Raw genomic sequence first — 27,738 nt, 5'->3', positions numbered from 1 at the left:
CGTCAATTTACGATAATGAATTCGGAAAGTCAGGAGAATAAAGTTGTCAATTTACGATAATAAATTCGTAAATTCAGGAGAATAAAGTCGTCAATTTACGAGAATAAATTCATAAATTTAGGAGAATAAAGTCGTCAATTTAGGAGAATAAATTCATGAATTTAGGAGAATAAAGTCGTCAATTTACGATAATGAATTCGGAAAGTCAGGAGAATAAAGTTGTCAATTTACGATAATAAATTCGTAAATTCAGGAGAATAAAGTCGTCAATTTACGAGAATAAATTCATAAATTTAGGAGAATAAAGTCGTCAATTTCCGAGAATAAAGTCGTCAATTTAGGAGATTAAAGTTGTTAATTTACAAGAATAAATTTACGACTTTATTCTCCTAAATTTACGAATTTATTCTCCTCGGAAAATAAAGTCGTAAGTTTATGGGAATACATTTACCACTTTATTGAATTTATTTTTTTATTTTTCATGGCCCTAATCCCCTGTTGTAGCTTTTTTTAAGCGGTTGAATAATAATGTAAAAATAAATGAATGCTCATTTTTATTTATAGAAGTAGTTAATCTATATGTACATCAATGTTTGATCTAATTTTGTTTAATTTTTATTCAATTTTAATTTACTTTTACCATTATTATTATTATTATTATTTTTGTTGTTGTTGTTGTTGTCATTATTATTATTTGTATAACTTAATAGTACAATCTTTTCTATTCTATTCTATTCTATAAGTGAAGATAAAGGGTCTGAATATTTGTTAACATTAAAAGTCTGGACACGCCCCTGCTGCCTAAATGTAAAGGTTATACTATTTAAAGAATTTTACAACACAAATAATTAAATCTAGATTTGGAAAAAAAAAAGTGAACATCTATAACTCGATATGAAGCCATAAAATCACCACACACACACACACCCTGTAAACAACAATAGAAAACAACAGAAACCAGAGGAACATGAACCTACCATATGCTGTATTTCCGACTTCCGCACAGAGGGAAGAGGAGCTGACGGGAAGCACCTGAACGCACCACACCATTACAGGCACTCCAGCGGCTGAGAACAGACGAGGTAAGAGCTGTCATTGACTTTAACTGAGATTTACAGACAGCATACACAGAACAAACAGCAGAGAAGGAGAGGAAAACTTAGGATTGAGTTGTTTCAGTTTAAAAACTGTGAGTGTTAGCGTGCTATCTGCTAACTCTGCTAACCGGCAGCTGTCAAAACAAACGGTTTCCTTCTGTTTGAATCTCTGTTTAAACTTAACTTAATGATTTATCAGTAAAGGAGATAAACTGTGAGATTAAGTTCGAGCTAAAAGTCCACAGAGTTGTTGTTTCCTCGCTGTTTTAGTTTCCCCACAGGCTCTTTTCTGGATTGTGGGTGGGGGTCTGGCGGATGTAACTTCACCTACCCGACCCAACTCGGCTAACACAGCTAGCTTCACTAGCTTCACTCCGAGTTAACTTTTCAACAAGCAGCAGCGAAAGTTCTCTAAAGCTGTTGTCAACAACTTGGAATGACTTTAAAAATAAAGATAAAGACTTTAGTGTTAAGTTGGTTTCAGGTTAAGACGAAGGCTAGGTTTGTTTTAAAGTGATTTCAACAGTTTTGGATGCGGAAGTGACTGAAAAGTAATAAAAATGAGCCGTAAGCTTCAGTTTGGAAAATGTCCCGGATGTATTAGAGGCGTTAGGGTAATAAGAGTTATTATGGTTATTAAATAGGCAATAATGACGTCATTTCAATATAAAGCAACATGTAGTAGACAAAATAAATACTTATAATTATATATCTATAAAATAAATTATTAATTACATGAAGAAATGCAGGGAAAAGGTAAAAAATACCAGTGTTTTAATAATTTATTACCTTTTTTGTGGATTTTACGAGTAAAAAACATCAAGATTTGCCCACTTTCTCATATTTTAAACAAAAATTTAATTTTTTTTAACTTCTGGATTGACAGTAAATAATTTAAAGATTACTCTGGGCTCTGGGAGGAAGGATTTTTTTTTATTTTGAATGATTTTCTGACATTTTATAGGCGTAACAATCTTTAATTTAGTTTTTTTGATGGCGCTTTCCTTCTTAAGATTAATAAATGCTTAAAATTATATATCTACAAAATATATTTTTAATTGCATGAAGAATTGCAATGAAAAAAATGGTCAAAAAGATGAATTAAAGCCAGTACTTTCATCATTAATTACCTTTTTTTTGTGTATTTTACAAGTAAAAACATCAAGATTCGCTCACTTTCCTTTTATTTTAAACAAAAAAGTTAAATTGTTTAACTCCGGGATTAATGAAATAAATCATTTAAAGCTCACTTTGGGCTCTGGAAGGAAATACTTTTTTATTTTGAATGATTTTCCAACATTTTATAGACGTAACAATCTTTAATTACATTTTTTATGTTGCTTTCCATTTACAAAAATCTACATTTTCACCTTGTTATGCAAAGTGACCAGTTACAGCGCCTCTTTGCCAAAGCTTTGTATAACAAAACAGCACCAGTAAGATGCAAATATGGTAATCATTCAGTTATTATGGTTATTATATACCAAAATATACTGTTGAAAAGCATTAGATCACATAAATATATGCTTATAATGCAATAAATGCTTAAAATTATATATCTATAAAATGTATTTTTAATTGCATGAAGAATTGCAATGCAAAATGGTCAAAAAGATGCATTAAAGCCAGTCATTTCATCATTAATTAACTTTTTTTGTGGATTTTATGGGTAAAAACATCAAGATTTGCTCACTTTCTCATATTTTAAACAAAAAGTCAAATGTTTTAACTCCTGGATTGACAAAATAAATAATTTAAAGTTCACTTTGGGCTCTGGGAGGAAGGACTTTTCACCTTGTTCTGCAAAGTAACCAGTTACTGCACACCCCAAAGCCTTGGATAACAAAACAGCACCATAAGATGCTAATATCAGCATGTAAAAGAAACCAGACTGCAGGTTTTTAAACAACATTTTGCCCAACTGAAGTAAATGAAGTGGTGCAGCATCTCTGCTGATGAGCAGTTAACTGGCCCCTGACTCATCAGCTGAGCGCTGCCTCTGCCAAACAGCTCCGGACAAAGAGGCAGTGATGAAGTGGCAGCCCCATACCCTTTACCATTGTCCTCCTTAATGAAGAGGCAGCCCGGGGTTTGTTAGCCGTTCAGTGTCTGAGAGGTCACAGGATCTCCGGGACAGCGTGGAGGAAACAGTGTGTTCCACAGTCTACCTGCCACCTGATGCTACAGGCCGAACGCTGCTTGTTGCCTGAAACTGACGAGACCAGCAGAAAAATGGCCTTCATTAGTCCACTTATCTGGGGTCAGGTCAGACTGAGCATGTCAACTCACTTCCTAGCTCCTTCTGATGGATCCTGAGGCGTTGGCTAGATGACATATTCAATCCTCCAGACCTCCTCTCTGATGGATACACCTGGAAAACCTCCAGAGGTGTCCAGGAGGAATCCAAACCCTAATACCTGACCCACCTTAGCTGACTTATTTCAATGCAAACCAAATTACCCCTTAGGGACAATCAAGAATTTCTAATACAATCCAAAGGAGTTCCACATCTGCTCCAAGCTCCCTCTGGATGTCCAGATCCAATCCTGATCCAGTTATTTTGGTCCGTCCCAAAGCTCACGACCGCTCAGTCTCTCAGTCTTCATATAAACATCCCCAAATCTCAGTGATCTCATGCACTTTACGTGAAGAGAAGGTCTCAGATGTGTGATTTGAAGAGACCTGACGTTAATCCAGCAACAAGCACACTATATGTTACTTGATTTGACAGGTAGAACCCCTGAGCAAGACCGAATTCATAAGTAGAGCGCCGTCTAAAGGGCTCAAACCACAAAGTGTTTCTGCTGCTGATAAATCTGTCCGTTATTGATCCACTTTTCCTCCGTCTTCCTCCAGATGCAGACCATAAAGTGCGTGGTGGTGGGCGACGGCGCCGTTGGAAAGACGTGCCTGCTCATCTCCTACACCACCAACAAGTTCCCCTCCGAATACGTCCCCACGGTGAGTAACTCTGAGAGAGCATAAAACCGACCGACGGAAACTTTTACTCTCTGCAGCAGAGCGACCACAGCCGACATGAAAGTGGAAACGTACAGTGGCGAGCGGCGCGGCGCTGTGGCTCTTTAATGTCACTCAGGAGGTGATGTGTGTCAAAAGGACTGTGTTGTTCACAAGGAGAGATCTGACATCGAAGAGAGAAAAACACACTTTGGTTGAACACGTTAAAGAAGAGGTAGAAGTCTTAGATTCCAGATATTTGACTGCAGGGTCGTCTTTTAAAGGAACTGTCAAATGAACCCACTTTATATGAATGCTAACAGACTCTGCTCTTATGTTTGTGCTACTTGTGAAGGTACAGACAAGACATATTTAGCTTAGCTTAGCATTAAAAGACTGGATGCAGGAGGGGAACAGCTAGCCTTGGTGCGTCTAGAAGTGACAAACACCTTTAAAGTATTTAATTGATGTCCCAGGATGTCAAACCTTCCCTAAGTCAAACAGAAGGTCACATTTCCTCTCCTTGCATTTAATAAAATCCTTAAAAAACATCTTACAATTAAGATAAGGGCCTCCTGAAAGTACTCTGTCCCTGTTAGATTTAAGTCTAGACTTTGCAGGTTCTCACCCGTGGATCTAAGGCTGCAGATCATCTCATAGGGGGTGTAAAAGTTTGAATATCTTGCTTGGAGCCAGACCCGGAAATGCTTTAAAAGTGATCTGTAAAATCGATTCTAAAACTAACAGGGAACCAGAGGAGGGAGGTTAAGACTGGGGGGATGTGATGCCGTCTGCTAGGAACAGTAAGAAGTCAAGCTACTGCGTTCTGGATTGTTTGGAGGCGGGAGAGTGTTTCTTTGTTCATGCCAGTTAAAAGCATAGACTGTATAAATAATGGACGTAGTATCCATAACGTCACCCATCTGTTCCTGAAGCGCTGTTTTGAAGCCAATCGTTGCCGGCAGCCATATTGGAAATCCTGAACTCAACCAAGCTTAGTGTGAGGTAAAGAGGTAACCGAGTCTTGAGAAGATGAGCGCGTGAATGACTTTCTGAAGGTCTGAATGGTAGAGAATTGTTTTTTTAATTTGGTGATGGTGCATAGCCAAGCGGCAAGAATTGAAAGCCAAGAATTGAAGCCAATGCAGAAGTGTTAAAAAACTGCAGTTCCTTGAGTGTCCACTTGAGGCTGGCTGGGGAAGTACCGACAACCACATACACACCCATTCAAAGAAGACGATCTTTACAGCAGAAATAAACATGTTTACAGCCTGGTTCAAAAAACTGATTTGGTCTACAATCAAGATTACAAGTTTTGCCCATAGACTGTATAAATAATGGACGTAGTATCCGTGACATCACCCATCTGTTTCTGAAATGTTGTTTTGATGCTAATTTTCGGTGGCATATTTGAAATGTTGAACTCAACATAACTTCGGTCAAGCTAGTGTGACGTAAAGAGGCGGGCTTTGAGCCTCCTCACCAACAGCTACAGTGTTCCCGCCTGTCAATCAAGTCAGCTGTGCCTCTCATTGGAAGACTTGTAATCTTAATATCTTTGAAATTGAGAGGTTATGAAAAAATTCACCCCCCGTACGGTTTGTGTGCCGATCAAGAGCTATCCAGACTACACTCGTCTTTTGAACCAGGCTGTAAACATGTTTATTTCTGCTGTAAAGATCGGCTTCTTTGAATGGGTGTGTATGTGGTTTCCAGTACTTCTGTAGCCAGCCTCTAGTGGACACTCGATGAACTGCAGTTTTTAACACTTCAGCACTGGACTCATATTCTTAGACCGGAGGAACAGATGGGTGACGTCACGGATGCTACGTCCATTATTTATAGTCTGTGCTCTTGATGTGTTCGCTTCAAACTCAGTGGAAGGATCAAAAGCAGTGAAACTTTGAAATGAAACTGCTCTCTGTAAGATGCGTGCAGTTTGTGCACATGCTGCTTCTGCTTCTTTCGTGTTCCTGCATGTTAGAATATTTGAGAATACTCTCCGTCCCCTTTGGATCGTACGCTGGTTTTTAAGTGTTGAAACTGCAGCGTGACGAAGCGCTTCCAAATTCTCTGATTTCTGAGTCTGTGGGTAAACATCTGACGGGTGATTGTTGACAGGCAGACCGTCCTGCTGGAAGTATCTCAGAAATCTCTGACTGACAGGCCGCTTCACCGACTGCTGAGTGAAATTTGATGAGTAATACTCTACTGTTTTCTATCCCCCCTCTCTCTCTCAGTGTCTCTGTCTCTCTCTCTGTCAGCAGTCAGCACAGTTTGATCAGAGGATTGCAGAACCAACAGTGCTGACTCAATCTTTTTCTTCCTCTTCCTGTCTGACCGTCTGTCGCTCACACGTCCCTCCCCCCATCATCGCTTTTAAACATTTGGTTTGCATTTACCAGAAAACCGTCTCATCACCTTCAGTTATTAATTTCATTATGTGTGACTTTAAACTATGACAGGAAGGCTTGCTTTATTCATTAAAATACAGACGTGTGTTTGCAGGAACAACAGTGCTGCTGCGTGTTGTCGAGCTGCTTCCTGTCAGTCAGCTGATGAACGTGACAATAAGAAATCAGGAGAGAGGAAGTTATGATGCGTTCACATGCTCCAGTTTCTGGGGTCATGGAGTTCTTCTTTCAGTGTGTTCACAAGCTTTAAGCATTATCCACTATCATCTCTCTCTCTCTCTCTCTCTCTCTCTCTCCTCTCTCTCTCTCTCTCTCTCTCTCTCTCTCTCCCTCTCTCTCCTCTCTCTCTCTCTCTCTCTCTCTCTCTCTCTCTCTCTCTCTCTCTCTCTCTCTCTCTCTCTCTCTCTCTCTCTCTCTCTCTCTCTCTCTCTCCCTCCTCATCTCCCTCTACCCCTCTCTCCAACACGGTCTCAGCAGATGTGTGTCTAACATGAGTCTGGTCCTGCTGGAGGTTTCTGCCTGTTAAAGGAAGTTTGTCCTTGCCGCTGTAACTTGCTAAATGCTGCAAAGTGCTCTGCTCATGGTGGAGATCAGACTGAGTCCTGTCTGTAAGATGGGACTGGATCTGATCCGGTCTTGATGTTGGGTCTTTGTTGATAATAGAACATAGAGTACGGTCTAGACCTGCTCTGTTTGTCTTCAGATAAAGTTTGTTGTGATTTGGCGCTGTATGGATTGATTGATGATATCAGTGAACAAACTACATAGACGCAAAAAGTTGTGAAAGAAATAACAAAGGATGTACTTTACACAAAACCCACATAGGATATGAGTCACGATGCTCTACTACCCGGATGTAAACAACCACAGATAACAGATGTTGTCTCGTAGCACTATGTGGTTTGTCAGTGTTGATCTACTAAATGAGATAAGGTTGTATGTAAGCTGTGTCTGTTTAAACTGACATATAACCACTCCACCAGAGCAATGAGGAACCAGCACAGGCATCGTATGGAGCGAGAAAAAAGTAGATGCACTACACCACCAGACCAGTAGAGGGAAGTGAAACAAAGACGAATGCCATTCATCACAGATGGAAAAAACTGACTGTGAATGGTTTATGGAACATTTTGAAAAAAAAAAAAAATTGATTTTTTTTTTTTGAATAAGAAAAATTTGAAAAAGAAAAATTTTAAATTTTTTTTTTGAATAAGAAAAATTTGAAAAAGAAAAATTTGAAATTTTTTTTTTTCAAAAAAAAAATTTGAAAAAAAAAATTTTTTTTGAAAAAAAAAAAATTGGGGGGAAAAAAAAATGAAAAAAAAAATTTGACAAAAAAGTTGACCCAGAGCCTGTAGAAAAATTCATTTTCTTCAATTTTGAAATTGTGCTCCAAAAGCAGAAAATCATGAAAAAAAGTGAAAATAGATAAGCGCGAGTAGCAAAGACGTTTCAACACGGCTTTAAAATCCTTTTGAACTCAAAAAGCCGTGGCAGAGATCGGACAGTGTTTTGGTTTAAACAGCGACCCTGTTAACTGGAGACTCTCAGCCGGATGCATCCCTCATAAACGTCTTTAGACGATCATTAAATATCTGATGAGGATATTTTGAAATCTTAATAAAAACCAAACTAGTTTGCATTCCCAGGAACTCCCTCTGTGTTTCAACAGCTGTGTAAACTCCACAAACACTGACACGTTCAGCTGAAGGTCTCCAGTTTACACGGTCACTTTTAAAACCGGAACACCGGGAGGAGAGACGCATTCACGGTGTGCTGAGAGAAGACTACTGTTACAAGCTGCTAAATCAAGAGAATCACAGCTTCTTCTTTTGAAAAGTACACACACATACAAAAAAGATAGAACAAATAAAAACTAATGAAAGGAAGAGAAATCAAGTGAATAAAAACACTGCGGTTAATCTACCAATCAGACACGTTCAGCATTGCAGGCCCTGTCCCCCGAAAGTCCCAGGGCTTTTTGGAAAGTACTGTTCCCCTAGCAGGGGCTTTTTAGGGGGAGATTTAGACCCTGGGTCCACCGGTCAAAACGCACATAGTTCTGGGGTAAAGTCCCTGCGATCAAAAAACACCCTTTAGCTGGAACGCAACGGAGCGGATCCAGTGGAAGTTAACACAATGACTAGAATTGAAAGCTATCAGATCCAGTGCTGTGGCGGAGCATGCAGGGGGGGGGGGGTGTTAAGTAATGGTGACTGTTCTTGTTTCAGTATCACTGAAACACGTATGAGGACGTCTTAGTCTTTCGCGTCAACAAGCATGACATCATCGCCTGTCCACGCCCTCAGCTAAACAACAACAGCCTGATTTAAATACTTGAGGATTTAATATGAAGTGTCATGAGAGTACTTCAGTGTACAGTTTGAAATGTGGGAGATTTCGTACAACAAGTGGTCCCCGCCTCCTGCTGAGAGTCTGCCTGTTTAAATAAAGATTAGACAGAAACAGGAGTGAACCCAGCTTGACTTCATGTTTGAAATACTCCGTGCAGCTTCCTCTCCTGCAGGCTACATCCTCCAGTGTATCTGAGACCTGTCTGTGCATACTGAGCTTCATTAAAACCGGCCCGTGTCTGCAGGCTAGAGCAAGTCGACGTGCTGTAACCGCGCTGTGTATTCAAGCATGGAGAGCGGCAATAAAACACTCCCTCTCTGCTTCAGACCCCTCTCCGACTCTCACACCGCTGAGGCCAGCAGGCGTGTTGGGACTGTGTTTTTGTGCGTGGTAGCAGCCTGAAGGTACAGAAGTGATGAAACAGGAGGGAGGAGACGGGCTGACAAAGAGTCTGATAACCTGAACAGCAGCAAAACAAAAAAACCACCTCCACTGAGGGGAGTTTTACGTGACCGTGAAGTCGCAGAGTTTTTGTGGGAATGAAAGCCAAGAGGAGGATTTCTGAGATCATGTTTTTGTGTTAGATAAGAGGGTTTGGCTCCTACATGACGACCTCGCTCCTCTCAGAGGTTCAGCATGGGTTGACGTCAGAGCTCTCTGCGGACTGATCCAGCTCCTCCACACCAAACTGGTCCAACCGTGTTTTTATGGACCTCTCTGTGCTTTAAAAAAACAGGCCCTTTTTCCACCTGCATGATAATCTAAACATCTCCAGAAGGCTGATTTCTTGGATACATTTATATCACCTACATCTCAGATTCGTCCATGTTTGAATTTGCACATTTGCACATTTCCTCACGCTGGTGAAAGAATGGATTGGTTGGAAAATGCAGGTTTAAGATCGTTCTACATTAGCTTCATCTTTGAGGCTCTCTCCTTGATCTGACTTTGACGTTTTGACGAGTTGGAGCAGATCTGTGAATCCCGGCCCTCGCCTCTGATTCTTCGTGTTTGCTGTCGTTCTCTCTCTAACTGTGGTGTAACACGGTTTGTGAAACGGGTTAACACATGATCAGAGCTTTATTTAGCACGCTAGCTGGAGCATGCATCAAGATCCTGTGCCAGATAGCTACAGAAGAACAAATGAAACCAATTAATCAAGATGTATTTATAGAGCTCCTCTCATAAAAAAAACAAATGCAATTCAAAGAGCCTTAAAGTGATTGATAAAAAATAAAATAAATATAAATAAAATAAAAGAATAATAGTAAAAACAATAATATTAATAATAATACTTAATAATATAGTAAATAATAATAAGAAAAATAAAAATCTTATATTTAATGACTGAACATGAAGCAGAAATGGATTTAGAAGTCGAGACTAATGACACTGATTTCTATAAATTGTATTTAAATAAAGAACAAAGGGAAAAAGTTAAGAAACAAGTAAAAAAAGATAAAACATGATGAGTTCAGACAATAAAAAATGTACAGATAAAAGTCTAAGATAAATAAAAGATAATACAAATTGAAGAGATAAAAATAAATAAAACAATAGAATATTAAAATAAATATAAAATGATCAATTAGAAGAAGTTATAAAAAGAATCACTACATAAAAGCCAGATTAAATAAATACTTTTTTAGCTAACTTTTTAAAAGTCTCTATATCTCTGTCAGCTCCTCTCAGGCTGTTCCATCATCTCAGAGCGTAGCAGCTGAAAGCAGCGTCACCAAAACTTTTTGTTGTAGTCTCTTTTAGGTTTTCCTCAGAGCACAACAAAAACTTTTGATGACGCTGCTTTCAGCTGCTACGCTCTGAGTCGATGGAACAGACTACCAGAGGATCAGATAGGAGCTGACAGATATTGAGATTTTTAAACGTAAACTAAAGACCCATCTATTTAGTCTGGATTTATATTTATTTTAAAGATTCTATTGTTTTATTTATTTTTAACGCTTAAATGTTTTATTATTTTATGACTATTTTTCATTGCTATTTTATTTATCTTAGACTTTTATCTTAACCTTTTATTATCGTCTGAACTAGTCATATTTTATCTTTTATTTACTTATTAACTTTTTCCCTTTGTTGTTTATTTATATTCATTTTATTACACTTGGTGTTCATTGGTCTCTATTTAGTCTCTACTTTTATATCCATTTCTACTTTATGTTTAGTCATCAATCAATCACTCAATCTTTAGTTATATAGCACCAAATCACAACAAACGTTATCTCAAGACTCTTTTACAAACACAGGTCTAGACCATACTCTATGTTAAATTATGAACAGAGACCCAACACCAAGACAGGGTAAGACTGACCCCACCTTAAACCATCATGACCATTGCATGATGATAATATATATGACAAGTCATGATATATTAGATTTGTATTAATATAATTGTATAATTATTATTATTATTTATTCACTTGTATTTATTTAATTATTATTATTATTATTATTATTATTATTATTATTATTATTTATTCATTTGCATTTATTATTATTATTATTTATTCATTTGTATTTATTATTATTATTATTATTTATTCATTTGCATTCATTTTATTATTATTATTATTATTATTTATTCATTTGTATTTATTTTATTAGTATTATTTATTCATTTGTATTTATTTTATTAGTATTATTTATTCATTTGTATTATTATTATTATTATTATTTATTCATTTGCATTTATTTTATTATTATTATTATTATTTATTCATTTGTATCTAATTATTATCATTATTATTATTTATTCATTTGTATTTTATTATTATTATTATTATTTATTCATTTGTATTTTATTATTATTATTATTATTTATTCATTTCCATTCATTTTATTATTATTATTATTATTATTTATTCATTTGTATTTATTTTCTTAGTATTATTTATTCATTTGTATTATTATTATTATTATTATTTATTCATTTGCATTCATTTTATTAGTATTATTTATTCATTTGTATTTATTTTATTAGTATTATTTATTCATTTGTATTTTATTATTATTATTATTATTTATTCACTTGTATTTTATTATTATTATTATTATTTATTCACTTGTATTTTATTATTATTATTATTATTATTATTATTATTATCATTATTATTATTGTCATTATTGTTTTTTTGTGTTTTTTTTTTATTATTATTTTTTAAATTCTTCTTATTTTTTGAATCACTCTAAAACACTTTGAACTCTGTTAGTTTGTATGAAAGGAGCTCTATAAATAAAGCTTGATTGATTGATTCTCTGAGGAACGGCTAAAAGAGAGGAACCTGAGGTTCAGGTGACTTCCTGCTTCAGACACTAAAAGCCTCTCTGAGATGTAGTCTGGTGTGAGGCCATGCAGCGCCTTAAAAACTAGTAACAGAATATCAAGATGAAATGAGTGTGTTGTTCTTTTCCACTACACACACGTTAAAGGTCACTAAACACAGCTGACGAGTTGCACTAAGCAGCACATGTCTGTGGAGCAGCGACGTGTTATTAAAAACATATTAAAGGTGTTCAGAACGGATGCAGGGTGTGAGTCTGTCATAAAACATTTATGGCCTTGAGCGGGTTTCTGCCGTGAATCAGCTGATAGGTGTGCACCCGAATGTGACAACCATCGTCTCCAACACTTCATGTTTGTTCTTGTTGGAGCTCTCTGACCTTTGACCTGAGCGAATAAGAGAGAGGGAAGATGTTTGTAATGTTGCGATATGAAAAACACAAATGTCCCTGTGTTTGTTTGACCTCTTTCCCACGCTGGAACGAGTCTTTAACCTTTCGAGTTCATCGTCAAATCTTTAGTCCAGCAAAGGGCAAATGTGTGTTTGTATTAGAAGTAGCATCTTGAACTTAAAGGTCACTCTGAGAGCAACAGACCTCCGCTGAGTTAGAAGAGCTGCAGTTTGTGAGACCTGCTGCTCTGTGTCTTTGTGCGAGTGTAACATTTAGACCTTTGCAGAGAGAGAGAGCGTTTCATGAAGCTCCAGACGACCCTGGCTCTTCTGTTTTTACTTCTCCAAAGACTGTTTCAGAATGAGGTCCAGGTTTCAGGATTACATCCATGTCAGGGTTTCTGGTCATGAAACGCTGGTCCTTATAAGTCATTTTAACTTCTGTTCTTCTCCTCCTTCCTCCTCCCTCAGGTCTTTGATAACTATGCAGTGACAGTGATGATCGGCGGGGAGCCGTACACTCTGGGACTGTTTGACACTGCAGGTAAAAATAACGCCTGTTCATGTTGGATGAAACAGTTTGAAGGTTATTGTCGGCAGCATTTAATTTTACACAGTTTGTTTGAAGGTAACAAGTTCTGGTTTGTCTCCCCCTGCAGGTCAGGAGGACTACGACAGGCTGCGACCTCTCAGCTACCCTCAGACCGACGTCTTCCTCGTCTGTTTCTCCGTCGTATCGCCTTCATCTTTTGAGAACGTCAGAGAGAAGGTGAGTTTCATCACTCTGTCAGAGTTAAAGGTGATAAGATGTGAAGGTGATAACAAGAAGTCAGACTGGTTTGAAACCCACAGACTTTCTTTTAAAGAAAACATGTCAGGGATTGTTTAGTAAAGGCTTTTGATTTGATAACTTCCATCCTCACTCATCTGTGCCTTTTTTGTTTTTAAATGTCACAAAGACTAAGGATGGACATTTAGAAGAAAAAAGACTTAAATAATTTAAATTGATTTGATTAGGACAATGCACTAATATATGCAAATATGTTGGAATTAGCACAATAGCTCATTTTCATCCGTAGTCCTGAGGCAGGTACTTGCATAAAAACAAAATGACAAGTTTTAAAACTACAGGATGTCCCAAGATAATTAGCAGGACGGTTGTGATTAAGATGTTTCTTGGAGTATTTTCAAATGCATTCATCCAAAGAACAACACATATAATCCTTTAAAGGTGACATATCATGCTCTTTTTTATCAACATATATTGTTCTAAGAGGTCCCCAAAATATGTCTTTAAAGTTTATTGCTCATAAAAACACTTTGAAATCAGATTCTGGTCTGCCTGTAAACCCCTCTTTTTACAGCCCTGCTCAGAACAGGCTGTTTTCTGTGTCTGTGCCTTTAAATGAGAATGAGCTCTCTGACCACGCCCCCTCAGGAAGTGGATGTGGCCTCGGCTGTCCAGCACGTTGATCTTATGTTTACATGTTGGCTGAATATACACGGCTGCTCACAGACCCGCGTTACTTCAACCCTCTGAATCTGATCCAGAATCTGATCCTGACGGAGAGGCGCCTGCAGCAGGACCTTTCTGAACCATTGGTCACAGATTTAGTGTTTCTTGTTGTTTATTCGTCAGTATGTCGACGTGTGTCTTGGTCCACAGCGACCAACATGTAGCTATGTGGCTATGCTAACTAGCGCTAGCACTTTTCCATGAAAACTAAAAATCATCCACTAGATCTTCAAATCTGCAGACGTGGGGAGTAAAACCGACCTTTGTGTTTATTAAGACAGCCTACAACTAGCATGCCTCCCTCCTAAGCTCCTTGTTAGCACACATGTGTGCAGGTAATGAAAAACGGAGGAGGGGTTGAGTTGTATTTTATACAGTCTATGGGCTGAACAAGCTCCGAGCTCTGACTTCCTGTTACAGACCGGATGGCGTTGTGACGTATGAAAAACACTGAAAACTGAAACGGCTGGTTTCAGCACACATTTACAGAAAGGTGGAGAAATCAGAACAGGGGCAGAATGCATTCTTTTCATTTTCGGGGGGTTTGTAGACAGGGACACATATTTCAGGTAGAGAACCATTAAAAAGTCAAATTCTCATGATATGTCACCTTTAAAACTCAAGCTAAAATATGACATTAATGAACATTAATAAAGTACGATAGTTGAAGAGTGTAATAAAATGATGGCATAGTATAAAAAATACAAAGATCTGAGACAATTCCAGATGTCGAATGATGGATGAAATGTTTTCTCAATAAAGAAAGCTTATTGGTGGCCTAGCGGTCTAAGCGCCCCACACACAGAGGCTACAGTCCTCGTCGCAGGGGTCGCCAGTTAGATTCCCAGCCGGTCGACCATTTCCTGCATGTCTTCCCCCACTCTCTACTCCCCACATTTCCTGTCTCTCTTCAGCTGTCCTATCAAATAAAGGCTAAAAGCCCAAAAAGAAGAACTTATTGTACATTTCTCTTTTATTTCTGGTTTATTAGGATGTAATTTCAATGAGCGCCTTTAAATGCCTTATATTCCTAAAATCTGTACACCCAGAGTTTTCTCTGCTAAGTCATACTCAAGCCGTCCAGGTTTTTATCTTCAATCAGTTTAAACAGAGTGACACAACAACAACATCTCCCACTGCGTGCTCTCTGTTACTTGTTTGACGATGTCAGGAACTAGAGGCGAGTATTTGAGCGTCAATATGTCCGGAATAATATATATGTACGAAAGTTGTGATGCAAAAGATAGAGGAAGAAGAATGAAGTCTCTGTGTTTCATATATTTTGTTGGAACCAAGCTGTAACCTCCGGTCTTAGAATATGAAGCCCATGCGGAAGTGCTGAAAACTGCAGTTCATCGAGCGTCCACTAGAGGCTGACTGCAGAAACCACGTACACACCCATTCAAAGGAGACGATATTTACAGCAGAAATAAACATGTTCACAGCCCTTTTTCAAAAACACAGTTTAGGTCTGAATAGCTAATTTCTTTATCGGAACACACTGTACCGGGTTAATTTATTTATAACTCTAAACTTACGAGTTTTGCCCAAATAAGGGCGTAGCTGACTTGATTGACAGGCAGGCACCATGTAGCTTTTAGCGATAAGGCTAAAGGCCCGCCTCTTTACCTCAGACTAGCTCAGACAAAGTTAGGTTGAGTTCAACATTTCCAATATGGCCGCCGCCAATTGGCTTCAAAACTGATGGGTGACGTCACAGAGACCACGTCCATTTTTTTATCCAGTCTATGGTTGGATCACGTACACAACAATCTCCGGTTGCCAGTTTCTATCCTCCATTTTCACAGACTTTGATTTAGGGCAAAACGTGTTCACTCCTCATCCCTCTCTCACCGTTTCTCTCCACAGTGGGTGCCAGAGATCACACATCACTGCCCGCGGACGCCTTACCTGCTGGTCGGGACTCAGGTGGATCTGAGAGATGACAGCAACACTCTGGAGAAGCTGGCCAAGAACAAGCAGCGAGCTCTGACCTGCGAGGCTGCCGAGAAGCTGGCCCGGGAGCTGAAGGCCGTCAAATACGTGGAGTGTTCGGCTCTCACGCAGGTACGCACGGAGGCGGAGTCAATACGGATGACCACTTCATAGATTCTGAACTACATTCTCATTCGTCTCTCCGTCTGTGTTTCTCAGAAAGGACTGAAGAACGTGTTCGATGAGGCCATCCTGGCTGCTCTGGAGCCTCCAGACACCAAACCCAAGAAACGCTGCGTGCTGCTATAGACGCCACAACAGAGCGTGGAAGAGGAAGAGGTGGAGGTGGAGGTGGGGGAGAGATGAACCCAGATGGGATCGAGGGATCGAGGGAGGGAGGGGAGGAAAGGGGGACGACATATTTTAACAGTGCCTTCAGCCGTAGTGACTTCATGTGGGCGTGGTTTTTGGACAAAAACAGGCTTTATTTTCATCATTTAACGTGTCGTTTTAAAATGACTAACATGTGGACAACAGTCCTCAACGCCCAGGAGGCGGGTTTAACTCCAGGAGGAGGAGGAGGCGGGTGGGACAGAGAGATACAAAGAGATGATGTAGTCCCGAGAACAGCTGGGATCTGGATTTAGACTTGAATGTCTTCTGACTCAAATTTAAGAACATGAGTGTGAGACGGTTTCTGAGGAAGGTTTTAGATCCTGCACAGGTTAGAGTATCTTAACGATGTGTGGCGAAATAATTTGCAGTTTTCAGAAATGTCTCCGTCAGCCTTATACCCCCGCTTAAAAACTTCCATGTTTAGCGGCCATTAAAAACTTCTCCAGGTCTTCAAACCTGGTCACACCTAAAACCCCGACAGAATCAGAAAGCTGAAGCGTTCATCCGCGGTCATTGTTCTCAAAGTCTTTCTCGCTTTCTTCCACTATCGTATCGTGATATTTGCCGCCCGCCTTTAAGTCTGACTGAACAAACAAAAAGAGGGGAAGTTCGTCCTGAAATAAACATTCCTTGAAATAAAAACGGAGCTGCTTTTTATTCAGAGAATTTAAAGGAACATTCCCTTCAGTCTGGTTTCCAGTGGTGCTTGAGCGGCTTCTGATTTGCACATGCCTACACGCAGACTTCACCTTACACACATCCTTGCCTTGTTGAATGTGATGCTGTTTGTTCATGAATCATCTTTTCTTTTTAATATTACTAGCTGGCTGTGTCACTTTTTTCAAACATGTCTTATCATCATTATGCAGAACTTCTTTTTTATGCTGCCTCTTTTTCTCTCCTGCCGTCTCACTGTGGACACAAACAGAACGACTCTCTTCAAGTGTTTGAGGTGTGAAACATCAAATTTGAGCATCAATAAATTCATGGGTTGGGCGTTTAAACCAAGCGGCAACCTCCGGTCTTAAAGGATGAAGCCCACGCGGAAGTGCTAAAAACTGCAGTTCCTCGAGCGTCCACTAGAGGCTGGCTGCAGAAACACAGGAAACCACATAAGATCTTTACAGCAGAAATAAATATGTTTACAGCCTGGTTCAAAAAACAGTTCAGGTCTGAATCAAGCGGCAACCTCCAGTCTAAAAATATGAGTTCAAGTGCTAAGAACTGCAGTTCCTTGAGTGTCCACTAGAGGCTGACTGTAGAAACACAGGAAACCACAGACGGTCCTTTACAGCAGAAATAAACATGTTTACAGCCTGGTTCAAAAAACAGTTTAAGTCTGAATCAAGCGGCAACCTCCAGTCTAAAAATATGAGTCCAAGTGCTAAAAACTGCAGTTCCTAGAGCGTCCACTTGAGGCTGGCTGTAGAAACACAGGAAACCACAGACGATCTTTACAGCAGAAATAAACATGTTTACAGCCTGGTTCAAAAAACAGTTTAAGTCTGAATCAAGCGGCAACCTCCAGTCTAAAAATATGAGTCCAATGCGGAAGTGCTAAAAACTGCAGTTCCTCGAGCGTCCACTAGAGGCTGGCTGTAGAAACACAGGAAACCACAGACGATCTTTACAGCAGAAATAAACTTGTTTACAGCCTGGTTCAAATAACAGTTTAAGTCTGAATCAAGCGGCAACCTCCAGTCTAAAAATATATATAGCCCATGCGGAAGTGCTCAAAACTGCAGTTCCTCAAGCGTCCACTAGAGGCTGGCTGCAGAAACGCCAAAAACCAAATACACACCCATTCAAAGAGACGATCTTTACATCAGAAGTGAACATGTTTACAGCCTCGGCACAAACTGTACGGGGGATGGATTTTTTCATAACTCGTTATTTTCAAGATATTAAACTTCCGAATTTTGCCCAAATAAGGGCGTGGCTGGCTTGATTGACAGGCGGGCACCATGTAGCTGTTAGTGAAAAGGCCAAACGTCCGCCTCTTTACCTCGCACTAGCTCGGACGAAGTAAGGTTGTGTTCAGCATTTCCAATATGGCTGCCGCCGCCAATTGGCTTCAGAAACAGATGGGTGACATCCATTTATTACACAGTCTATGGTTTAAACATGAGACCTAAAGGGGATTCTGTGATGTTTGGAGCAAGCCTCTAGTGGACACTCCAGGAACTGCATTTTTTTTTTGTTGTTGTTGCATTAAACTCCTCATTTCACTCTATAAATTTAAACTTCTCTGTCAAGGGATGTGAGTTTCATGCAGTCAGGGGTCTTATCTCCTGGCCTCAGTTTACAGACCTTACTGCGCTGTCTTAAAGCAACACACACGTGTAACAGTGTCTTCTTCAAGTTCACGAACAAGAAGGCAAAATCCGGTTTAGAAATCTATTTAATAACCACCGCAGTGACTTCATTTCTGTTTCTCTCCTTGAACCTCAAGTGCTCATTGGTGTGATAGCACCTCCTAGAGGCCACACACAGGAACTACGCTCAGTTTTAAGGTTCTCTTGTGTTTCTTTTTGTTGAGTAAATCAGTTTTTTAGACTTCAAACCAAATCCTGTGGACATAGACTCAATCAACAACGGTTCATTCAGCTGGGTTTAACATTTTTAACACCCAAACCTTTAAACTGAGATTACTCCTTAACCTTTACTTCGCTCATCCTTCTCTTCCTCAGTTTCAGAGCTAACCGTGTCCTCTGTTAATATATGGATAACTTACAAGTATTATATAAAGATATTTCCTCTGCTTTCTCGTGTCTCGGGGGAACAATATTTTAGCTTTTTGGATTTGAAACTTGAGTTGTTTTTTTCTTGTTTAGATGTTTTTACTTGACGGTTGAGTGCCAACAGCGTGAGCGAATCACCGGCCCCTGCTTTGATGAAATAAACCACCCTCATGAGAAGCTTCAAATAGCAGCAAAACAAAGACATGTGAGCAATAAGTAGAGATGTGAAAAAGTGCTCTGTATTGAAAGATGAATGTTGGACCTGGTGGGTGTTTGGAAAAATAAAAACAAAACTTGAATTTTTGCTTCAACCTGACGTGGCTTTATTTCTTTGATTTCACTCTTGATCTACTTTTTTTTTCTCTCCTCGCTCTTCTGCTTCCTCCTTTATTATCCATTAGGTCTTGGCATGTATTCAAGGATATCTAGAAGTCAGATTCTGGATTTAGACGCTCACTTGCTCACCCTTACTAGAAGGGATGGACAAGAAGCTGGATGCTCCTCCATTTACCAACCTTTCACTATCAAAACCTTCTATCAGTACAAATTATTTTGCATTAAACAACCACTCTCATCTTCTGTTTCATACATCCAGGATATTTCAGACGACCTCTCATTAAATACAACAACGTGCATTGGCTGTTATTCATCTACCTGTTCGATCGCTACTGTTAAAACATGCCGGTGCAAGATGGTGTAGATATAAAAGGCTCAATCTGAGTTCACAAAAACATGTTATTTTCCTATATTGAGGTGATTATTCACATTCTGCTTTTGAGTACTACAGGCTGTAGGAGGGGATAATGAGGACCTCTGTTTTTTGGTGTTCAACTGAAGGAAACTGTCATCCATCCAGTCCTGTATGGCAGTCAGAAGGTTTCCATGAAGCTGGTTTTAACTTGTGAACAATGATACAACACTTACAAATATCAGTGGACTGTTTTTGGAAATAAATGAATGGACGTGCATGGAAAAACTACATCAAACAAAAATGTTACATCCAATTTTACAACCTCTAATTTACTGCATTAATTTGTGTTGGTGGCAGAGAGGATACACACAGGTTTGAATGGATAAAATGCACACCACAAAGACTAAAACAATCCATAGATACATTTAATTAAAGGCTAAACTCCACCAAGTCTTACCAAAATGACTCAAATAAAGGAGTCATTTCTAAACTTTATAAGGGATTTATGGTAAAGAAACAAACCACAGGATATATTGATGAGAAATGGGAGAAAGAGGGTAATTTGTTGATGCCAAATGAGGTTTGGTTAGATGTGTGTAGACTCCAGTGGAAATGTACCAATTCTCATGTTTGGGGTGAGTTTGGATGGAAGTGTTTGATTCGTTTCTTTATCACACCGAAGCAGAAAGCTCATTTTACAGGAGGGGATTCAAAGTGTTGGAGGTTGTGTGGATTTCAGGAAGCAGACCACTGGCATATATTCTGGGAATGTCCAGTCTTAAGACCCTTCTGGATAGAGTTCAACAGAATATTAAAAAGTATATTTAATATTGACATGCCCCTACAATTTACTGCAGTATTTTTAGGAGATTTTCAGGCGAGGCCTGTTGATAAATACCTGTTCGCCATTTTGAGTTGTGCTTGTAAAAAAGTCATTACGAGGCGCTGGTTGCTTCCTGAACCTCCCACAATACAGGAGTGGATCGATATAGTAAATGATATTTATGTTATGGAAAGGATTACTTTCTCTTTACGACTTCAGAAGGACGTATTCATAAAACTCTGGACCAAGTGGACTAACTATGTAAAACCCCTACAGACAGATTTTGTGGATGATACCACTCAGGGACCCAGTCATGCTGTCCTGTCTTAGCTAATTACATGTTTATTTGTTTTCTCTGTGTGATTTTCTGTCACTTATCTCTCTCTGAAATGTTTCTGGCTCACAATAAGTGTATACAGTCATGGCCAAAAGTTTTGAGAATGACATAAGTATTACATTTTCACAAAGTCTGCTGCTTCAGGGTTTTTAGGTGTTTTTGTCAGATGTTTCTATGGTATAATGAAATACAATTAGAAGCATTTCATAAGTATCAAAAGCTTTTATTGAGAATTACACAGAATTCATGCAATAAGTCAATATTTGCAGTGTTGAGCCTTCTTGCTGTCAATCAACTTCTGGACCAAATCCTGACTGATGGCAGTCCATTCTTGCGTAATCAATGCTTGGAGTTTGTCAGAATTTGTGGGTTTTTGATTGTCCACCCGCCTCTTGAGGATTGACCACAAGTTCTCAATGGGATTAAGATCTGGGGAGTTTCCTGGCCTAGGGCCCAAAATCTTAATGTTTTGTTCCCCGAGCCATTTTGTTATGACTTTTGCTTTATGGCAAGGTGCTCCATCATGCTGGAAAAGGCATTCTTCATCACCAAACTGCCCTTGGATGGTTGGGAGAAGTTGCTCTCGGAGGACGTTCTGGTACCAGTCTTTATTCATGGCTGTGTTTTTAGGCAAGATTGTGAGAGAGCCCACTCCCTTGACCGAAAAGCAACCCCACACATGAATGGTCTCAGGATGCTTCACTGTTGGCAAGAGACAGGACTGATGGTAGCGCTCACCTCGTCTTCTCCGAACAAGCCTTCCTCCAGATGCCCCAAACAATCGGAAAGGGGATTCATCAGAGAAAATGACTTTACCCCAGTCCTCAGCAGTCCAGTCCCTGTACCTTCTGCAGAATATCAGTCTGTCCCTGATGTTTTTACTGGAGAGAAGTGGCTTCTTTGCTGCCCTCCTTGACACCAGGCCTTCCTCCAAAAGTCTTCGCCTCACTGTGCGTGCAGATGCACTCACACCTGCCTGCTGCCATTCCTGAGCAAGCTCTGCACTGGTGGTGGCCCGATCCCGCAGCTGTATCACCTTCAGGAGACGGTCCTGGTGCTTGCTGGACTTTCTTGGGCACCCTGGAGCCTGTTTGGCAACAATTGAACCTCTCTCCTTGAAGTTCTTGATAATTGGATAGACGGTTGACTGAGGTGCAATCTTACTCGCTGCTATAAACTTCCCTGTTAGGCCCTTTTTGTGCAATGCAATGATGGCTGCACGTGTTTCCTTGCAGGTAACCATGGCTAACAGATGAGGAACAATGGTGTCATGCACCATCTTCCTTTTAAAGTGTCCAGTCACTCAATCATGACAGATTGATCGCTGGCCTTGTCCTCATCAACACCCACACCTGTGTTAATGTGTGTGACACCTGTGTGTCATTGAAATGATGTTAGCTGGTCCTTTTGTGGCAGGGCTGAAATGCAGTGGAAATGTGTTTTTGGTGATAAAGTTCATTTTCAAGGCAAAGAGGGACTTTGCAATTAATTGCAGTTGAGCTGATCACTCCTCATAACATTCTGGAGTATATGCAAATTGCCATTATAAAAACTGAAACAGCAGACTTTGTGAAAATTAATAGTTGTGTCATTCTCAAAACTTTTGGCCATGACTGTACATATCGTCTCCTCCAGGTTGTATATAGTTCTAATAATCATAAAAAACAGAGGACTGCGGAGGAAATTAACATTATTCTCTCTCTTATATGTCAACAGTCTACTTTCCAATAACAAAAATAAAGAATTACCCCCCAAAAAAAACTCCACCAAAAGTCACATTTATATTGGAAACACATTAAATCAGGGTTTACGCTTTATGAAACCGCTAAATGTTAAATTTTGGACCCTATTTCTACTCAGAAGTAGAGATGCAGAGGTGCAGATGGTGATGAGTGTTTAAAAATGACAGGAAGGGAAGAAACCGGTCTTGTGGTGAGAGGTTTTGGTCCTGAGGGTCTTCAAAAGATCACCTCTTCATCACGTCTTAAAGTGTACATTAATTTCACCGACATACCCCAGCTCATAATTTATCATCTTTATAATTTATCTACAATTATTCCAGCATTTTAGACATTCATGCACGACTCCCTAAATGTGGAGCAGTACTTGACAGTGAACACTAGGGGGAGATGTCCCACTAGTTTCTGACAGGCCACAGCAGATACAGTATGTAAATGACCCGGGTTCTCTTTGATTGGCAGTTCAAAATGGATCCTGGAGACCGACGTGGCATGGAGGATCCTTTGTCTGACTGACGGCAGAGATCGAGACACAACAGATGGAGACGCAAAACCAGACACAATCACACTCTTGCTTTTTTTTTTTCCCATCATGCCTCACTCTTCCTCTCCTTCTTCCTGCTTGGTTTGAGGTTTTTGAGTATTGAGGCCTCAAACCTCAAGTCACTTTTAGTACACAAAAACCTTAAGTGCTCAAAGGTCTCAGTGTTGGTATTTTTAAGAGTGTTTGTCATCATGAACTGATGCATCATATTCACAAAAATTAAAGCTGCAGTGTGTAATTTTCAGCATTACTTAAAGGAATGAAATATGTTTCAATCAGTGTAAAATCACCTGAATATATTCTGTGTTAGATAACCTAGAATGAGCCTTTAATATAAGGAGCACACCCCATCCATAGAGGCTGCCATCTTGCTCCGCCATGTTTCTACAGCGGCACAGAACGCCAAACTAGCAACATACACGTCTTTGTATTCAGTGAGAGGCGGCGTGATTGGAAGACAAAGAAGAAGAGAGAGGTTGTTGCATGCCTATAATTTGTATTTAAAGACATTGTGATGGTAAAAGCTTGAAAAGCGGTGGATCACACTTATCATGCAGTACAGGAGCTTCTTGTCCCTTGAAGGCCGCTGTAGCGTCACCAATGAGAGGAGTGAGCAAGGGAGTCTTGTTTTAGATTCTACTATTTATGTTATTTTGTTTTGTTTGGTTGTTTTGTTCCCAAAGAACTCACTTGAGAAAAACTGTGACATTTCATATTCTATCTCCCAATCATCATCGTCATCCTTTCACTGTCGCCACGCCGCACTGAGGTCCAAATGTCTCATTTCATCGGGCAGAATTTAAAGGCAGCTGTTGCGCTGATGTGACTGAAATTCATTCTTAGAGAAGATCTTGAACTGAATGAGACTTTGTGAGACAATATTTAGATTGTAAGGATGTTTTCTTGCTCTAAAAAGGAGATTTTGATTCAAATATTTGTAAAACAAGTCAGTTTTAAATGTTGTCCTTGAAGGCCACCGTAGCGTCACCGACTGGAGGAGTGAGCAGGGGAGTTCTGATTCATTTTAATTTGATTGTTTTGTACCCAAAGTAATCTCTTGAGGAAAAACTGTAACATTTAATATTTTAATACCCATTAATCATCACTCTTTGACTTGTAATCGGACTGAATTTAATGTCAGATGCCGCCTCATCTGACTGGAATTAATTCTTAAGAGAAGATCTTGAACTTGATGAGACTTCGTGAGGAAATATTTAGTTTGTAAGGACGTTTTTAAGTTCTAAAAATTGGAATTTGATTGAATTATTTGTGAAATAATGCACAGTTTTAATTTCCATGGAGAACTCCCCAACATCTACCTATATGACCCTGTTTTAAAGATTATATTTGGGGCTTTTTTATGACTTTATTAAGAGATAAGACAGTGGATCGGGCAAAGGGCCAAAGGTCAGATTTAAGCCTTGGTCATACATGGACAGTAGCCACTGAACACATGATGTAATCAATGGTCTAAACTGCTTCCTCTTAATGTCTCTTCCCTATAATTCCAGGTTGCACTTGGTTCCCATTTATTTGCTTCTTGTAATATCAAATCAACAGCCAACAGTCTCCGGACACGTGGAGAAGCTTGGTTACATCATTGAAGTGAAGTTTAACCCCTAACCCAGGGCTGGTGTGAGATCCTGTTTCCTTCTCTGCGAGTAACGGGTTAATTTAAAACAGATGTATTTTGTGTCTTGTGTCGTGACAGAGGTGGAAAGAATTCACTTTTGTTTACTCGAACACTTTGATGCCAAAAAAGATGATTTCTTTAGAGATGATGCGTCCAGAGCTACACCTCTTTTCCACTGGAGAGAAGAGACAAACTCTTACTTTCTTCAACCATCATCAGAATGAGTGTCCCTACTTTTGGTTCTTCAAGTTTTAGCCAATCAGTGAAGGATGTTTCCTTGTTTTTCATCACTTCATGTGACTCATGAGTGTCCAATGAACTCCTGTTCTCAGCGAGTAAAAAGTAAAGATTTTAAAGGCTTCAAACTGGATTGGTTTTGGTCGATGAAATCCATTTGTTTACGTTTCCTAACTCTCAATCTTACTTAATTTCTGAGTTTGATTTCTCGACTAAACCCTCAAGTCTCGCTCCTTGGACGTCCAGACTAACCTAAGTCCCAGGTACACACCAGGCAGAGCCAGAGTTTGCCAGCTGATCCCAAACCTCCCTCACTTTAACTTTGTGTAACTTGGTGATTCAGAGCCAACTTATTGTGTTTACATGGCGGCCATCTTGTCTTGTTGCTGATTCAGCCTCCTGACACTTGACTGCTGTCTGTCCCAACACGCCTCGCTCTCCGCTGCTTGCTGGTTTGGCTGGTGAATATTATTGGATGTCCATCTGACCTCATTATAAGTGTGTTGCCACGGGCAACCAGCTAGGAGAAGGAGAAGGGGAGGGGCTAGGAGGGGGGGGGGGGAGAAGAGTTGCATCATGGGATAGAAACCTGACCTCTCTCTCTCTCTTTTTTTTCCTTCCTTTTTCTGTCTCCTCATTGCTCAGAGGACACACACGTGCACTAATACACATGTGTACACGTGCACATATGTACACACACACACACACACACACACACAGATTTACCCTAAACAAAGATACATAAGAGAGGAGGAGGATCATGATGTGGCGTGAGAACAACAATACAACATTTGTTTATAACTGAATGTACAAGACAAAAACACAACAACACACTGAGCACTATTGTCATGGAAGACAACAGTGTGTGTGTCAGTGTGTGTACTTTAATGATCATGCTGACAGACGACAGAAGTATAAAATGTTAAACCGCAGTATGAGTGTCGACACCAGAGTGACAGTCCTCCATCAGGAGTCAGAGTCCCACAGTGAAAGTGGAACTTTAGTAAAAGTGACAAAGAACTTAAATCAAAATACACAAAACAAGTTTACATGTAGTGAGCGACTCCACGACTAGATAGATAGATAGATAGATAGATAGATAGATAGATAGATAGATAGATAGATAGATAGATAGATAGATAGATAGATAGATAGATAGATAGATAGGACAGAAGAACAGAAAGAAAGAATGAAAGATGGAGGAAGGGATGGAAAGATATAAGGAGGAAATAAAGGAAAGTACAGAAGGAAGTAAGGAGGAAAGAAAGGAGGGAGGAGGGAAGAATGATAGAAGGACAGAAGGAAGGACAAAAGAAAGGATGAACTGTAGGACAAAGGAAATTAAGGAAAGGAGAGAAGGAAGGTTTGAGGAAAGGTAGGACAGAGGAAAAGAAGAACTGAAGGAAAGAAAGAAGGACCAAAGGATGGATGGAAGAAAGGGAGGACAGAAGAAATGACGAACTGGGGGAAAAAAGAAAGGAAGGACAGGAGAAAGGATTGAAGAATGGAAGGAAGTAAGGATGTGTGAGGATGGATGGAAGAATGACAGAAGGAAGGAAGGAAGGAAGGAAGGAAGCAAGAAGGACATCGAAGAAGAAAAGAATGAAGGAAAGAAGGATGAAAGATGGAATTAAGGAAGGATGGAAGGAAGGAAGGAAGAACAGAAAGGAAGAAATGAAAGATAGAGGAAAGGACAGAAGGAAGTATGGCAGAAAGAAAGGGAGGACGAATGGAGGAATGGTAGAAAAAGGACAGAAGAAAGAATGGTAGAAAGGACAAACTGAAGGAAGGACATAAGAAGAAAAGAAGAACTGAAGGAAAGAAAGAAGGACAAGAGGAAGAAAGGACGGAAGAAGGACAAAAGAATGGATGGAAGAAAGGGAGGACAGAAGAAATGACAAACTGGGGGAAGAAAGAAAGGAAGGACAGGAGAAAGGATTGAAGAATGGAAGGATGTAAGGATGTGTGAGGATGGATGGAAGAATGACAGAAGGAAGAAAGGATGGGAGGAAGGAAGCAAGAAGGACATCGAAGAAGAAAAGACAAAAGGAAAGAAGGATGAAAGATGGAATTAAGGAAGGATGGAAGGAAGGAAGAACAGAAAGGAAGAAATGAAAGATGGAGGACAGGATGGAAGGAAGGAGGAAATTAAGGAAAGGACAGAAGGAAGTATGGCAGAAAGAAAGGGAGGACGAATGGAGGAATGGTAGAAAAAGGACAGAAGAAAGAATGGCAGAAAGGACAAACTGAAGGAAAGAAAGAAGGCAGGAGGAAGAAAGGACGGAAGAAGGACAAAAGAATGGATGGAAGAAACAAAGGACAGAAGAAATGACGAACTGAGGGAAGACAGAAAGGAAGGACAGGAGAAAGGATTGAAGAATGGAAGGAAGGAAGGATGAGTGAGGAAGGAAGGAAGAAAGGAAGAACAAAAGACAGAAGGACAGAAGAGAAGGAATTAAGGAAGGATGGAAAGAAGAAAGGAAGAATGAATGGAAGGACAGAAGAAAAGACAGAAGGACATGGAAGGACAAAGGACAGAAGGAAGGTTGAATGGGTGGACGGAAGGAAGGAATTAGTGAAGAAAGGTAGGACAAAAGGACCAAAGGAAGGACATAAGAAAGAAAGGAAGGATG

At 39.6% G+C, this 27,738-nt stretch overlaps 2 protein-coding genes across 8 annotated transcripts in view; one reads left to right on the top strand and one right to left on the bottom strand.

The window, feature by feature from the left end:
• LOC117827752 (gamma-enolase) overlaps positions 1 to 27,738 on the bottom strand; it is an 85,116-nt gene that overhangs the window by 39,162 nt on the left and 18,216 nt on the right. For 4 of the 7 annotated variants that reach the window (XM_034704500.1, XM_034704499.1, XM_034704501.1 and 1 more), the window contains exon 3: positions 978 to 1,067. The exons of 1 other annotated variant lie outside the window; for it this stretch is intronic. Coding sequence is in view for 1 of the 6 variants with exons in the window: in XM_034704497.1 (XP_034560388.1) it covers positions 978 to 1,096 (119 nt within the window). In the remaining 5 variants the exon portion in view is untranslated. 2 more of the 7 variants (XM_034704505.1, XM_034704497.1) reach the window with 2 other exon arrangements.
• Positions 951 to 19,412, top strand: LOC117827753 (cell division control protein 42 homolog). The gene is made up of 7 exons (XM_034704507.1): positions 951 to 1,082; positions 3,954 to 4,058; positions 12,985 to 13,057; positions 13,173 to 13,282; positions 15,899 to 16,096; positions 16,184 to 16,315; positions 19,195 to 19,412. Exons 2-6 carry the CDS (start codon positions 3,954 to 3,956, stop codon positions 16,271 to 16,273), a joined length of 576 nt encoding a protein of 191 aa, XP_034560398.1. The 5' UTR covers positions 951 to 1,082; the 3' UTR covers positions 16,274 to 16,315; positions 19,195 to 19,412.

The sequence above is a fragment of the Notolabrus celidotus genome, chromosome 16, assembly GCF_009762535.1.
Source record: "Notolabrus celidotus isolate fNotCel1 chromosome 16, fNotCel1.pri, whole genome shotgun sequence".
Taxonomy (NCBI): domain Eukaryota; kingdom Metazoa; phylum Chordata; class Actinopteri; order Labriformes; family Labridae; genus Notolabrus; species Notolabrus celidotus.
The sequence above is the reverse complement of the archived record's forward strand: the minus strand, read 5'-3'. Positions and strand labels throughout refer to the sequence as shown.

Coding starts and splice junctions, on each gene's coding strand:
- LOC117827753 (XM_034704507.1), top strand. CDS start 3,954: ATGCAGACCATAAAGTGCGTGGTGGTGGGCGACGGCGCCGTTGGAAAG. Junction 13,283..15,898: donor TTGAGAACGTCAGAGAGAAG/GTGAGTTTCATC, acceptor TTCTCTCCACAG/TGGGTGCCAGAGATCACACA. Junction 16,097..16,183: donor AGTGTTCGGCTCTCACGCAG/GTACGCACGGAG, acceptor TGTGTTTCTCAG/AAAGGACTGAAGAACGTGTT.